This window comes from Dama dama, chromosome 13 (assembly GCF_033118175.1).
Source record: "Dama dama isolate Ldn47 chromosome 13, ASM3311817v1, whole genome shotgun sequence".
Lineage (NCBI taxonomy): Eukaryota > Metazoa > Chordata > Mammalia > Artiodactyla > Cervidae > Dama > Dama dama.
This window is the reverse complement of record NC_083693.1, coordinates 37,537,123-37,551,516: the sequence shown is the minus strand read 5'-3', so window position 1 is coordinate 37,551,516 and position 14,394 is coordinate 37,537,123. Positions and strand designations below refer to the sequence as shown.

At 44.7% G+C, this 14,394-nt stretch overlaps 1 protein-coding gene across 1 annotated transcript; it reads right to left on the bottom strand.

Annotated features, from left to right (window-relative positions):
• Nucleotides 1-2,800: 2,800 nt before the first annotated feature.
• Nucleotides 2,801-14,192, bottom strand: SNRPA1 (small nuclear ribonucleoprotein polypeptide A'). Its single transcript, XM_061158889.1, has 9 exons — nucleotides 14,040-14,192; nucleotides 12,425-12,572; nucleotides 11,166-11,244; nucleotides 7,789-7,835; nucleotides 7,403-7,505; nucleotides 6,759-6,838; nucleotides 6,282-6,357; nucleotides 5,579-5,672; nucleotides 2,801-3,052 (listed from the first exon to the last, which is right to left on the bottom strand). Exons 1-9 carry the CDS (start codon nucleotides 14,119-14,121, stop codon nucleotides 2,994-2,996), a joined length of 768 nt encoding a protein of 255 aa, XP_061014872.1. The 5' UTR covers nucleotides 14,122-14,192; the 3' UTR covers nucleotides 2,801-2,993.
• Nucleotides 14,193-14,394: the final 202 nt, after the last annotated feature.

Genomic DNA, 14,394 nt, shown 5'->3' with positions numbered 1-14,394 from the left:
GAGTTGACCTCCTGATGACCTCTGCTGTTGGTCACTGACCATGGGAAATTAAGAATTTAAAACAGCACAATGCTGGAAATGGTGATTGTAGAAAGTTTGATGGAAGAATTTATTAAAATATTTATTCATTTGGCCGTGTTGGGTCTTAGTTGCGGCATGCAGAATCTTTCATTGTGGCGTGTGGGCCTCTCTACTTGTGGCAGTCAGATTCTAGAGTATGGGCTCTGTTGCCCCATGACATGAAGGATCTTAATTCCCAGGCCAGGGATGGAACCCATGTTCTCTGCGTTGGAAGGCATATTTTTAGCTGATGGACCACTGGGGAAGTCCCTGGAACAATTTTTACTATCCATAAAATTTACAAAACTCTGATCTTTGAAAGAAAAAAAAAAGTACTCTTTTTCTACAGTGTGTGTTTACAGATGAAATTTCTATCCCTCTATTTTAAAAATAGTTTCTATTTATCTGATGGATTTATCTTTTAATCAGGATTCTAGGAAGTGTGAAAGAATATCATTCTCCTTCAAAGAAAAGCAGCCATAGAAATTTGATTTTGACTGGGTTTCTTTGATTTGTTTGATATTAAGCTGTATGAGCAATTTATTTTGGAAATTAATCCTTTGTTGGTTGCATCATTTGGAAATATTTTCTCCCACTCTGTAGATTGTCTTTTCATTGTATTTATGGTTTCCTTTGCAAAAGCATTTAATTAGGTCCTATTTATTTTTATTTCCATTACTCTAGGAAACAGATCCAAAAAGATATCTTTGCGATTTATGTCAGTGTTTTTTCTGCCTGTTCTCCTCTAGGAGTTTTATATTACCCAGCCTTACATTTAGGTCTTTAATCCACTTTGAGTTTTTTTGTATATGGTGTTTAAGAACGTTCTAATTTCATTCTTTTACATGAAGCTATTCACTTTTCCCAGCACCACTTATTGAAAAGACTTTTCTCCATTGTACCCTTGTCTCCTTTGCTGTAGATTGACTGTGTGTGTTCTCAGTCGTGTCTCTTTGCAGCCCCATGGACCATAAATGGGCTTATTTCTGGACTTTAATGCTGTTCCATCTATCAATACGTCTACTTCTGTGCCAGTACCATAGTGTTTTGAATACTGTAGCTCTGTAGCATGGTCTGAAGTCAGGGAGCCTGATTCCTCCAGCTCCAATCTTTCCATCTATTTGTATGGTTGTCAGTTTCTTTCATCAGCATCTTAGTTTTTGGAATATGGGCCTTTTGTCTCCTCTTAGGTAGGTTTATTCCAAGGTATTTTATTCTATTTGATGCAGTGGTAAATGCGAATGTTTCCTTCATTTCTCTGATATTCCATTGGTGGTTTATGTCTCAAAATGCAACAGATTTCTGTGTATTAATTTTGTATCCAGCAACTTTGCCAAATTAATTAACAAGCTTCAGTAGTTTTCTGTGAATGCCTTTAGGATTTTCTCCATACAGCATCATGTCCTCTATAAAATGGTATTTCTGTGGCGAGTACAGACAGGAGAGGGGAGCAAGGCCAGGCTAGTATGTTGGGGTGGTCCCTGGAATGGAGCAGGGCTCTCACAGGACACTTTTCTTCCTCTCTCCTTTTCTCAGCCCCCTCTTGGTTCCTGGTTGAGTGGGTAGCAGTCAGTTGGCAGGGGCAGGCTGGAATGGCTGTGACATTTCTGCAGTCCAGTGCTTTGGTCAAGTCACAAGATTGTCAACCCTTCCTGGTGGGAGCTTTCAAAGACAAAGCATGGGGCCAGGGGGCGGGGGCGGAGGCAGGCCGGTGGGGGTGTAGGAGGTCCCTCAGGGAAATGTGCCCAAACTGATGATGGATACAGCCCTAGCAATCACAGTACTGAAATCCTTCCAAGCTGAGTGAAAACCAAACACGCTCTAACCTCACTATCAGGAGCCTAAAGGGATACATACCACTTGGGGTTTTGAACTTCATCCCTTGAAACACCCTTTGAAAGCAAGTTGCACACAAACTGCTTGGCAGGCCTGAATTCTGCTTTCCATCAGAAGATGCAAGTGTCACTCAGACCCCAGCAGCCTGGCCCCTGCAGGGCAGCCCTCCTGGTGCAGCCAGGAGCTGAGCACACATCTTGGTTCCTGACACGGCAGTCATCCAGGAATACGATTTGCTCACAGAACAGGAGGTCAGACCCCATATCACACTCTACCTGCAAAAAGCAAGGGAAGCGCTTTCTGTAACAAGTCAGCAAACGGACCACAGGGACTGGTCCCTGGAGAAGCTGAAGGTGTAAGGTGGGTGAGGCCAGGGTGGGCAGCAAGGCTGGAGATCCTGAGTGTCCCCTCTGGGGGACAGCTTCTGGGAGCCCATGAGAGGCACAGAGCCTCAGAGCCCACAACAGACGCTGCACTCTGGCAAGACCTCCAAGGCTCACAGTGCACTGAGCTGGGGAAGCCCTGGTCCAGGGTGGTCCCAATCTCTCGAATCCTACCGACTGACAGGCAGATGTCACATTCCCTCTAACTGTCTAAATCAGCAATTTATCACATGCTGGTGCAGAGTGTTAAACAAAAACTTCAAAGGACACTGACTCTTGCAAAGCCCTGGGGCCTGGCTGCCTTTAATGACGTTTGTGATCCTTCATGAAGAAAAAAAAGCAGCTGATATTGCAAATTCTAACAACCAGTAGCAGCACAGAGATAATAGTTTTATTATGAATTTAAAAACCTAAACATTTCATGAGGACTGGTAAGCCTGCCCACAGAGCCGCCCTGCTGCATTTCCAGCTCCCCATATCCACACCTCACTGCACACACCCCAATGACGCACAACCTGCAGTACAGAGAGTGTCCTTTATTTGTACTATTGGTAGAAAACTGGGTTTTAGATTTCAAAATCTGTATTACAAAATTACCAGCAGCAGTTTTGAGCATTTCAACAATGCTGACGAACTCTACTTTGCTGACACAAACAAGGCAGGACCTGTCCAAGGTAGACTGTTACACGTCCTGAGGTGCTGAGGCCACCCTGCTCAGGACCCATTTGCAACGGTGTCTTCTTCCATCTCCTCTTCACCATCATCAGTGGGGCCTAGAAAACACACAAAGCCAGAAGTCACACCTAGATTAGAGCATGTATGGGCGTCCACCCACAATGCTGATGTTAACCTGCCAGACCCTAGACCAGGTGCAGACGCCTGATAGCGGCCTCAGCCTAGAGGAACTTAGGTCCAGGGACCACCTATCTTTGGCAGGCCCTGGAAGGATGGTCAGCTTCTAGGGAATGGGTCACAAAGCTGCTTCATGAAAGTCAACTCTATGCCTGCTATTCTAACCCACTCTGGTCAACTCATGTTTTATCAAGATAAAAAGCTTACACTTTATGTTTTGTTCTTGCCACAACGATGGGCAAAGAAACTGGGAGCATTCCAAAGAAAGATGGGAGAGGATACCTACTACCTGCTGCGGATAGTCAGCCAGTGATTCTGTCTAAATTATGTTTCCAGTTAGACCCAAACGTTACATTTCTAGACACAAAACTAAAGAAAGTGAGAATGTCACCGGGAACTGCTGTTCAGATGCCTGGGCCCACTGAAACCTAGAGAACCATGAACAATTCCCACCTTCCTCTCCTCAAGGTGCCCCACATGTGTTCAGACGACACTGAAAAGCCCCACGTGAGTCCCAGGCCCACCTAACATGCTCAAGGGGAGGCACAGTAACTGAGGAATTCTGCCACACTGCAGCCAAAGTGAGCCACGTGACACAGCCTCCTCCCTGCCTGTCACCAGCCCCATGGAGGTCTTGGCAGCCTGTGCTGTTCTCAGGATCACAGGTCCCTCATTTCGTGGCCTACAGGGCCCTCTGTGGCTGGACTCAGAGCTCTCCCTGCCAGCCTCTTTGACCCGTCCCCCCCGCAGGCCCTGGACCTTAGCTCACAGTCCTCCTTCAGGCGCAGGGTGCAAGGCTCTCTCACCAGAGTGCTCCTTCCCCTGAGAATGCCATTCTGCTCTGTCTAGGTCACAGGTTCTCAAATACTTTAGTTTTAGCACCCAAAGAATTTTTCTTCAAGTAGATTACTTTTTATCAATACTATATTGGAAACTGAAAGCATTAAAAAAAAAAAACAGTAATTCCTTAAAACAATAAACCTAGTACCATTAATGTTTGTATTTTTATAAAATACAGTATCAATATTTTCTAAAATAAAAATATATAGTGAGAAAGTTGGTGCAGTTTTCTACTTTTGCCCATCTCTGCAATGTCTGCCCAGTGGTAGACGGGCCCTTGTTCTGCCTTCATCACTCTACTCGCTAAAATATGTTGTTCTGACTAAAGGGTGTGAAGAAAGCCAGGCCCACAAAGACATGCAGTGAGAAAAGGGAGGAGTATTTTAACAGCCTGTGCAGGCAGCTGTGGCTATTTTTTTGATACTGTGCCAAAACTTGACAAAAGTGGTAGTTTTTCACTTTTGTTCTTTTGGTCTCCCCATTTAGCTTGTAGGATCTTGGTTGCCTGACCAGGGATCAAACCTGGGCAATGAAAGCTGAATCTTAATCACTGGATCACCAGGAATTCCCCAAAGTGGTATCTTCTTAAAGGTTAGATTGCAAATGTTGGCCCATTTCTTCCCATCAAATGATGTGTCCCCAGGGTGATATCCAGGAACACCAACGATCCTCACTGCTTCACAAAGGACCTCACTGGGTACACGGCAGCTCAGAATGACACCTAGTATCATTGGCCCTGTGAACCCATGTACCTGGGCTGAGGCACCAGCAACTCTACCTGCCATTGCTCTGGCACCATCAGGCACAAATGGTTACACTTAAAAGCAAATAATGCCTCGGTGTTTGTAAGTTTTCCTCATGGAGCCCCATGGGCCCAAGGACCACACAGTGAAAACTGCTGCTCTAATGTCTTACTCACTTCTAGCTTCAGTTCAAACATTATTTCCTCAAGGGAACTTGCCCTGGGTCACTGGTCTAGACAGAGCCCCCAGTTACATTCATGTCAAATTTGTAACATGCACCGTCTGTAGCAGTTTTCACTTTACACCCCAGTCAGTGTCCATCATGCTGCCCAACACAGAGCTGGTGTTCACAATCAGAACAGCTCACACCTGGTGCTCAGGGCCTAGGAAGCCCCTTACTTAAGTCCTCCCAACAACCTTCTTAGGTCACCACTACTACTGTTTGGTTAAAGATGAGCAAACAGATTTAAGATCAAGTGGGGTTAAGAAATTCATCCAAGGACAAAGCTGGTGAAGCTACGCTCTGAGCCTCAGTCTGTCTGGCTCCAGAGCCCATGCTCCCCACTGCTAAGTGGGCCCACATGGACAGGGGTCAAAGGCATCATAGTCACCTCCACTGTTCGCTTTCACTCCATGGCTGTGAACTAACACTTGTCTCAACTTTCACAAAAACCCCAGAGTCCTAGGACATAAGCTTCTTTATCAAATGATTTCTTTTCAAAGAGCATTTAAAGGCATTTTGTGTAGATTATAATGGTAAGGAGGCACTATTCGAGCATCCTTGGATCGTAGCATCTAAAGCAATTTGCGATCACTAGGAGTGTATCATTAATCTGGAAAGGAAGATAGAAAGTGGTTCCTGACCTGCTCTGCGTTCTCTGCCAGGTATCTGACCAGACTGCAGCAAGCCCTTCAGCCGCTCCACTTCAGCCAAAGTTGACGCATTTGCTATAGCATTCTGGACACCAGGAAACAAGAGAGATGGACAGTTATTTTCATCCAGTTAACAGAAAACACTCACAGAAACTCATGCCATCTTTCTGAACTGTAATATTAAATAGTCTCTCTCGCAGGAAGAATTTTGCTGGCACAGTGAAATCAACCCCAAAACCAAATTATGAAGTTCCCAAATTGGTAAAAAGCTGCAGACCCTCTTACAGGAGAACAAATAATCAGTGCATGTGCCCTAAAATTCTGGTTAATTGGAATTATGCCACTGGATGATTCAGGAGGCAGTATTACCAAATTAGGATTTTTCATCAAGCAGGATCTTTCAGGCAGCAAGTCCTTCAAAGTAAAAATCAAGACAGCAAGCAAAGGTAACTAACTGTTCAGATAAATGCATCCTGAGAAAATGAGAAGACCAGAGCTGCCTCCACTTTGACCAGCTCATATAATTAATTCAAGTCAAAATCTGCTTAAATAATATCTTTAAGCTAGTTTTTCCTTACACAGAAATATAGCTGGATTCTAACAACTGGGAGAAACCTGTGTTTCTAACTCATTACTTGAGTCACTACATGATTGAACAGCTCACTCCAGTCTGAGAATCCTGATTCGTGCTCACCTTGATGGCTTCCACGTCCCCTGGGGACGGCCCACCTTTCTTTTTGTCAGTCGGCAAACCAGCACCTGGATTGAAACTTGGGCGGGGAGGGAAGAACAAAACGTCAAATCCACACTGACAGAAATTGCTTCTCTTTTACTTTCAAAAGCTTTGAAAGTAATTCAACCAGTGTAGTATCTTATCTTTGTTAACAAACTGATACAAGAAACTCTCTCCTTCAGAAACACCACCCAGTTCATCTTGCCACAGAGGAAGAGGGTGCGGTACTATCATGGCAGACTGAATACTGGAGCATCCGCTCTCATCTGGTAGAAATCTCACGTGATATAGGGGCCACGGTGGGCCACGGATCATCACTGTGCAAATTTTAGGACTGTACTAGTCATAGGTGTTCATTTCATTTCGCAAGAGGCAAAATGCCAGACAGATAATGTTTCTGAAGGTGAAGTGGAGTGAAGTTGGATATCCGGATCTTACGTTTTGCTTCTCCTGGCAATATCCTTTGCAAGTTGTGCACCCCGTTTGCCCTTGAACATTTTCTCTGCTTCCTGACGCTCCTACAGCGACACCACACACAGAGTTAATGGAAATAGGAATACCACGTGCATTTAGATGCATTCCTCAGAAAACATGGAAGAAAACTCTCCTGGAATACTCTGGGCTGGTAAAATACCACAGAGCCCATTTCAAAATAAGAGATACAGCAGTCCCCTGCTGTGAAGGTTCCTAGAGAGAGCAGAGCCCCCTCTCCGAGTTTCCAGGAGGGGCTCTCTGGGAAATAAGGTAAAAAAAATCCCTAACAAAGGGAAAATCATCCTGAAAATTACAGCTAGTGCTAAGTGAACAACATGAAGCTCCCCAAGAGCATGTATCTAGGCAGGCTGTCTACTGTGACAAAGCCCATGGTGGCTCTGAAGCCAGGCCACCTCTGGAATGACCAGCCCCACACACACACCTTAACTCTAAGTCCCACCATAAACACTGCTATGGAAAATAAATCAACTTAACACTCCCTGTCCCCGCCCCCCGCATTCCTATTACAAACTAATAATAAAAGTCAGTAACAAAAGTATAAAGGAAAAGCACCAACCAATAACAACTTACAACGGAGAAACACTTACTTTTAGTTTCACTTTCTGGAAATCCAGTACTCTGACTTGTGGAACTTTATAAATCACATAGAGTCTGTAATGCTTCTTATTGGTTACAGGGTTCCTTAGGATACTACAAGAAAAGGAACAGTTTGATGCCAGTCTTGTTCCTAGCATAGCATTCAAGAGGTCTATTTTAATAAAGTCTAATGTCCAGGAAGTAAGGAAAAGTTCACTATTCTTCACATTTCAATGTCATAAGAACTTAATGCTAGGGAAATTTTAATAGAGCCCAAAGAAAACATTTTCAATATTTGTTTTTTTAAACATACTTTTTACTATAACTTTACCATCAAGGCCAGCAATGGTGTTATTTTAAAAGACTTTATTGTCACTACCACAAATAGTTTCCATACCTCAGATAAGTCAGTGACTTGAGAGATGCCAGAGGGTCCAGATCACCCTGTGAAATAACAGCCACAGGTAAGAACACAAACACCACAGCCCACCATGATCCCACGACATGCTGACACCTCTGCAGTAAGGACACACCTTGTCTTTCATATATTAATTTGTCTTTCCTGCCCCAGCACCCAGCACAGCCCTAGCACATAACAGACGCTTGGTATATTTCTACTGAATAACTGCTTCATAAATTTGAACTTCTTAATATCCCAGACACAAGAACTTCTGTCTCAACAGCAGAAGAGACGAAAAGAAAAAATATATATCATTTCCTGTAGCAACTTCAAAAGAGCTACTGAGTAATGATAGAAAAAAAAAAAAAGGCAATGTGAAAAGTGATGTATCTCCAGGGAAAGTTATTCATACAGGGAACCTGGTGTGAGGTGGTTCTTCCTGCCGCTGCCTGGGAGCAATGTGGGCATGTCATCTTTGTCACCTTTATTCCAGGTTCCCCTAAATCTCTTCAAATACATTTTCCAAAGACAAGGACTATAGTTATAAGTGGGGGGGGGGGGGGGGGGGATATATATATATATATATATATATATATATAGGAAGAACACAAGTTAGTTTTTCAATCTTCCCAAACTGTCCTATAAAATACAGTGCAACAAGGATAGGAAAACCAAAAAGATGGTCAACAGCTACAGCCAAACCAGATGAAAATGTATTCTGGCAAGAACCTGAACTTGGGACCAGTAAGGACCAACTATTGTGAGAGCTATAAGACTTGCACAGTGACAACACCACACAGGAAGAAGCGGGTGGCAACAGGCACCCAGCCTAAGAACAGCAGCCAAAGACGGGCATGTTCCAAGCACAAGCACAACAGGTGTGTGACGAGGCCTGGAGGGCCTCCTGAAACAGCCCCACCCGAATGAGAAACTACCAGAGCAGATCTAAACTGAGTGGGGCAGCGCCAAAAGGGACGATGAGGAAAAGCACAAGTAACATGGGAGGGGAACAGAGCCACAAGCTCAGAGAGCTGCCACTCTTCATGACGACACTGGAGGGAGCGCTAATGCTCGCAACTACAGTACCATCACTAAAGGAGATCTACAGAACAATCTGAAAAGAACAGCTAGCGCAGCACCACTAGAGGAGATCTACAGAACAATGTGAAATGGAGCAGACAGACAAATGTTGCAGGACCTCAGTTTTATGTGAAATCTCAAAAAACGGAACTCATAGCAACAGAGAGTTGAATGGTGGTTACCAGAGGCTGGGAGGTGGAGGAAAAGGGGGGTGAAGCTGCTGATTAAAGAGGATAAACTTTCAGTTATAAATAAATGCTGGAGATTTAATGTACAACGTGGTGACTAACATTAAAAATAACATAAGGTGTACCCAGAATGATAAAAAAAAATAGAACTCAAGTGTTCTCACTGCACACACACATAGATGGTTACATGAAGGGGTGGGTGTCAGAGTACAGATATCAAATTTCATATTATACACCTTAAATATTTATAATCTTCATTTGTCCATCATATCTCAATAAAGCTGCAAAAAACGAAAGAATGGTAACTTCATGCACACAGACCCACACAAAGACTGTGCACGATACAGTGATGTCTCGATGCGGGGGTGGTGAGACGCATACGGTGCTGTTTTGTTCAGGAGGTGAAGGTTAAGGTTAACTTTACACTTGGATGCTAATTCCCAATATGCTAAGAAAATAAAGAGTCTATTTAACAATCAGTTAATTTCTAAACTATCAGAAGAAGTAGAATACCAAAAAGAGAGAGAGCAATAAAGGAGAGGAAAAAAATTTGCAGATGGATGGGGCAAGTGAAAAAATTCTAGATAAGAGAGAAGATAAACTCAAATATACTGGTATTACATTAAACATAAACAGACTATTCCATTTATAAGACAGGCTTTAGACTGGATTTTAAAAAAGGATCCTATCAAATTCTGTTCTCAAGACACAAATTTAAAATATAAGTGCAGAGGAAAAAAATCAAATTTTGGATGGAAAACAATGATCACGCAAATACTAACTGAAAGAAAGCTTGTTTTGTTATACTGCAGTGGATAAAACAGACGCCAAGGTAAAATTATTGTTATTTTATAATAAAATATAAATGATAAAAGGTTCATTTCATCAGTAAGATACATAAAAATCTGGATATATCAAATGAAGTAACCTGAAAATATATACAAGTAAAACCAACAGAACTCCAGGGAAATCCACTACCACACAATTTTAATATGCTTCTTTCAGTACTGAGAGGACAGCCTTCATCTTTGCGAACAGCTTTAAGCACAACTATAGCACACAGAATCTACTGCCCCAATAGTCCACACATTCCGCATGGACGCACATTTGGGGTTAAATACCTCATGGAGTTTAGAAAGGACACGCCTTCAGATTGGGGGCTTTCTGACTTTTGGAGCCAAGCACTCCTTTGGAAGTCTGAAGGACACTCAGGGACCTCGTCCCTCGGGAAAGGAACAGTCAGGGAGCAAGGAACGGAGGGGTCAAGGGCACAGCAACCTAAAATCAAGTCACGCCATAAGAATGTCAACATCCAGTATTTAAGTGAAAAATTTAGGTTACAAAAACAATATATAGCCTAAGCTCAACACTGTTAAAAATTATACATACAGAGTAGAAATTTAAAAAGCAGAAGCAGATCAAAATAGTCATATCTAAATAGAGAAAATGAAACTTGCCCCTTATCTTAAAAGAACACCAGTCTCAAATGATTGTTGATCTAAATGTGGAGTAAAACAATAATTTCTTGAATAAAACTCCCCAACAAAATTTAATGTATGTCACATATGTAATTTTCTAGTACTGACATTAAAACAGAAGAAACTAGTTTTAATAATATATTGTTTTACTTATTTTCCAAAATATTACAATTTTAATGTCAATATAAAAAATTATTGATAGTGTATAATATTTTTCTTTTGCACTAAGTCTCTGGAATCTGTAGTGTTTTTTATACTTCTAGTATATCTTAATTTAAAGTAACCACTTGTGGCTGGTGGCTAGCATACTGGACACAGAAATTCTAGCAAAAAGATGGGTAAGTCTCTTTAGAAGCTGAACAGAACTCAAAGCACCAACGACAACAGACCCGTGACACAGATTATGCTGGAATTAGGAACTGCTCCATCAAGCCCCCAGCAGAGTCCAAAGGTGAGCGAGCGAGAGTGGAAGATATGTGCAACACACAACCAAAAAAAGCCCATATCCTAATAATGAAGAAAAAGAAAAAAGGTGATGAGATAATCTTCTGGACTCCCCAAGTTTTCTATTAAAGGCAGGCAGTGCCTTTAATTCCCCCCTGTAAATACACTTTCCCCATTGACTTACCAGTTCCACAAGACTGTTATTGGTGAGAATGAGTTCTGTCAGACAGGGCAGAGCCTGATCAAGCCCCTCACCTATACGGCTAAAAGGAAAAGACAAAATCTTAATAAAAGTGAAAATGCAGTAAGCTAAAAACTTGACCTAAGCACCTGCCCAGAGGACTTCTAAGTGGGAAGAACCTCAGAGATCCTCCTTCCAACACTATCTGACAGAAGGAAAACACAGAGGAGGCGTGTCTGAGGTCACACAAGCAGGATGATTTGAGAACCCACGCCTCCTGAATGCTGCTGCGGCCTCTTCCCGCCACCATACTAGCCCCAAGACAAGGAGAAAGTATTGTGGACACAAACAACCTCACTCATCTCAGGACCTGTGAGCAGGAAGCACAGAAACACACATACATGCTTCTATGGTCACAGCTCAGAAGCACAGGATACACAATAACCAAACCACAGTCAACAGTTTAGGAGAAATGTGCCTATTTAAAAAAAGCAGCTTACCACCCAGAACTTCTTAAAGACCCTATCAACACACCTTCAATAACTTTTTCCAACAAAATTTACAGAGATGATGTGTGTGCGCGCGCGTGTGCTCAGTCATGTCCGACTCTTTGGGACCTTAAGGACTATAGCCTGCCAGCCTCCTCTGTCCATGTGATTTCCCAGCAAGAATACTGGAGTGGGTTGCCATTTCCTCCTCCAGGGGATCATCCCAACTCAGGGGTTGAACCCGTGTCTCCTGCACTGCAGGCAGATTCTTCACCACTGAGCCATCTGGAAAGCCCGCAGAGATGATGAAAGTGGGTAAAAAAATAAAATCTTAATTCTATAAACAATATTCTACATATCAGCTGCAGTTAAAGAAAAACAAATACCAGAGGATTTGAGATAAAATGAGATATTCAGTTAAAACTATAATTGCTGAATTTTATGTATCTCCTTAATTTGACCCCTCTGATAATTATAATTATTTTAGAAATGAGCTAAAATGTGTACAAAGCACCAGATTTTTAATTTAAATTAAATTAGAAACTTACTATGAATATATAAATGTATCAGGTTTCTGAATAGATGCAAGTAAGACTTGACCAATGACAAATTAAACTCTGAATCTATGGGGAAAATGCTCACTTACCATTTAAGAAACAGGCAGGTAAAAGAATAGAAATCTAGTTTAACTGGCATATACACTGCAGTTTCTTCAGGGAACTCTGCAGCATCTGCTCTAGGGGGGAAAGCTACTTTCCACTAGCACATGCTTACCATATTCTATTGTTGTTCACTAATAATGTTTTCAGTCTTCTCAACAAAGGAAAACCATCCAGTTTCCTGATTTCATTGTCAGAAAAATCAATGGCATCAAATTGGTCTAAGGTGGCACCGAGATTTTCAATGACAGGAATTTTATACCCTGTAAAAAGGAGAAAAACCCAGACAAGTATTAATATAAATAAAAGTCGCCTTAAAACATTAGTAGCATTTAATGGTAACTTGACTCATAGCTTAACGTTCCTTCCCAAAGTGTTTATGTGGCACCTATGCAACCACCAGACCCTGCCAAGGTACTGGCACACAACACAAGGAAGAACAGTCTCAAATCCCAGCTGCCGGAAGCTTACGGTCCAGCAGAGGCTGTGAGCAAGGTGATGGTGATGAGGGCCATAAGGATAACAATACTTATCAGTAGGAACCAGCGGCTAACCATTTCAAGACTACTTACTAGTGCCTCACACTGCTCTAAAGCAAGGCCTCGGAGCTAGAGAAGCGACCTAACAGGGCTTCACACCGTGAGCGGCTGTCAGCGTCCAAGCACTGTCCAGACGGGGTGGACAACAGTAATCGACCTCGCCTGCACCCCACAGGCCAGATTCCTAGAACTCACTGGGATATCTTCTTAGTATTAAGACACTTCCCCCTTACTTCACCTCCCCCAGCTCAAACCCAGAGCTGAAAGTCAGTGGTTGATATACAACGGTAAGTCACCCTGCGGACAGCTCACTCAAACACCTCGATGCGTCCAAGACGGGAATAAAGACTGTGCCAGGTACTCGAAGAAGTTAATGGAGCCAAGGAGCTGTAAGGGCTACAACAAAGGAAGCGCTGCACTCAAACGAGAATCCTCAACGCTGGGCGCACTTCGGACTCGGAGAGAAGGCAGACAATGAAGGCTGCCTGTTTACTCCCGAGTTCAACCTTTCTCTGAGAAACTCGATTTCAACAAAAACCAAAGTCCTGAGCTTTCAGCGGACAAGAAAGCCAGCAGAAGGCAGAGCCCGCAGCCGGCGTTTCCCCCCGGGAGCGGATCTCAGGCCAAGACCGATGGCCGTACCCGCAGAGAAGCCGCCCCTTAAGGACTCGCGCGGTTCGGGGGCTTCCGCACCGCTTCCGCCGGTAGGCGGCAGCGCCGGCTTCGCGCCCACAGTCCGCTCCCAGAAACGCTCCGATAGAGGGTAAAAGACAGCAGAAGCCAACGCGAGGAAACGCCGGGGAAACGATAGCTTCCGGCCCGTACACCGCTCCCTCACTCCGCACCCCGTCCACTCCCTCACGACGTCATGTTAGCTCCGCACCAGGGCCGCAAGCACCCGTGCGTTTATCCCCTACCGCGCAGCGGTTCAGACCGCCCGGCGGCCCGGCAGACGCCCGCTGTGCGACCGGAGCATCGAGATGGCCCCAGTGTGCAAGGAGGACCCGGGCTGAGCGCACCCCGGAAGGGCCCAGGGAGGGCCTTCAGCCGCCTACAGCGGGATCCAGTCCGGCACAGGGCGCTGGACGCAGGCTGACGGCCACGCTCCGGCGGTCCTAGCGCACGCGGCTGGGCTGGGCCAGGCCACCAGTCGGGCGGGGAGGCCGGACCGCCTGCCCCCACCCGACTCACCCCGCAGGTCCAGCTCTCGGTCCCGCACCGCGTTGGTGTACTGCGCCGCCTGCTCGATCAGCTCCGCCGTCAGCTTCACCATCCTGCAGCCTCCCGCCCGCCGCTCCTCCCGCTGGTCCCACCGCACCGACGTCCCGGCGTGCCCCGCGCGCGCCGCCAGGCAGCACCAATCGCCGTCCGCGTGCGCGCGCACCGGGGCATCCAGGCTATATCAATCGAGGAGCCACGCCCCCGGGCTCGGGCTCCGCCTCCAGGGCTCGGGCTCCTCCTCCCGGACTCAGGCTCAGGCTCCGCCTCCCCGGCTCGGCCTCCGAAGTCTCGCGCGCTTTGCTGCAGCTCTGGTTGTGTCTCCGTT

Bases quoted from the DNA above. Each gene is read 5' to 3' on its own strand.
- SNRPA1 (XM_061158889.1), bottom strand. From the start codon at position 14,121: ATGGTGAAGCTGACGGCGGAGCTGATCGAGCAGGCGGCGCAGTACACC. The intron at 11,245-12,424 runs GTAAGCATGTGC...TTTTCCTTTTAG, and splicing joins GTGAACAACAATAGAATATG to CCGTATAGGTGAGGGGCTTG. The intron at 5,673-6,281 runs GTGAGCACGAAT...CCTGGTGTCCAG, and splicing joins GGGACGTGGAAGCCATCAAG to AATGCTATAGCAAATGCGTC.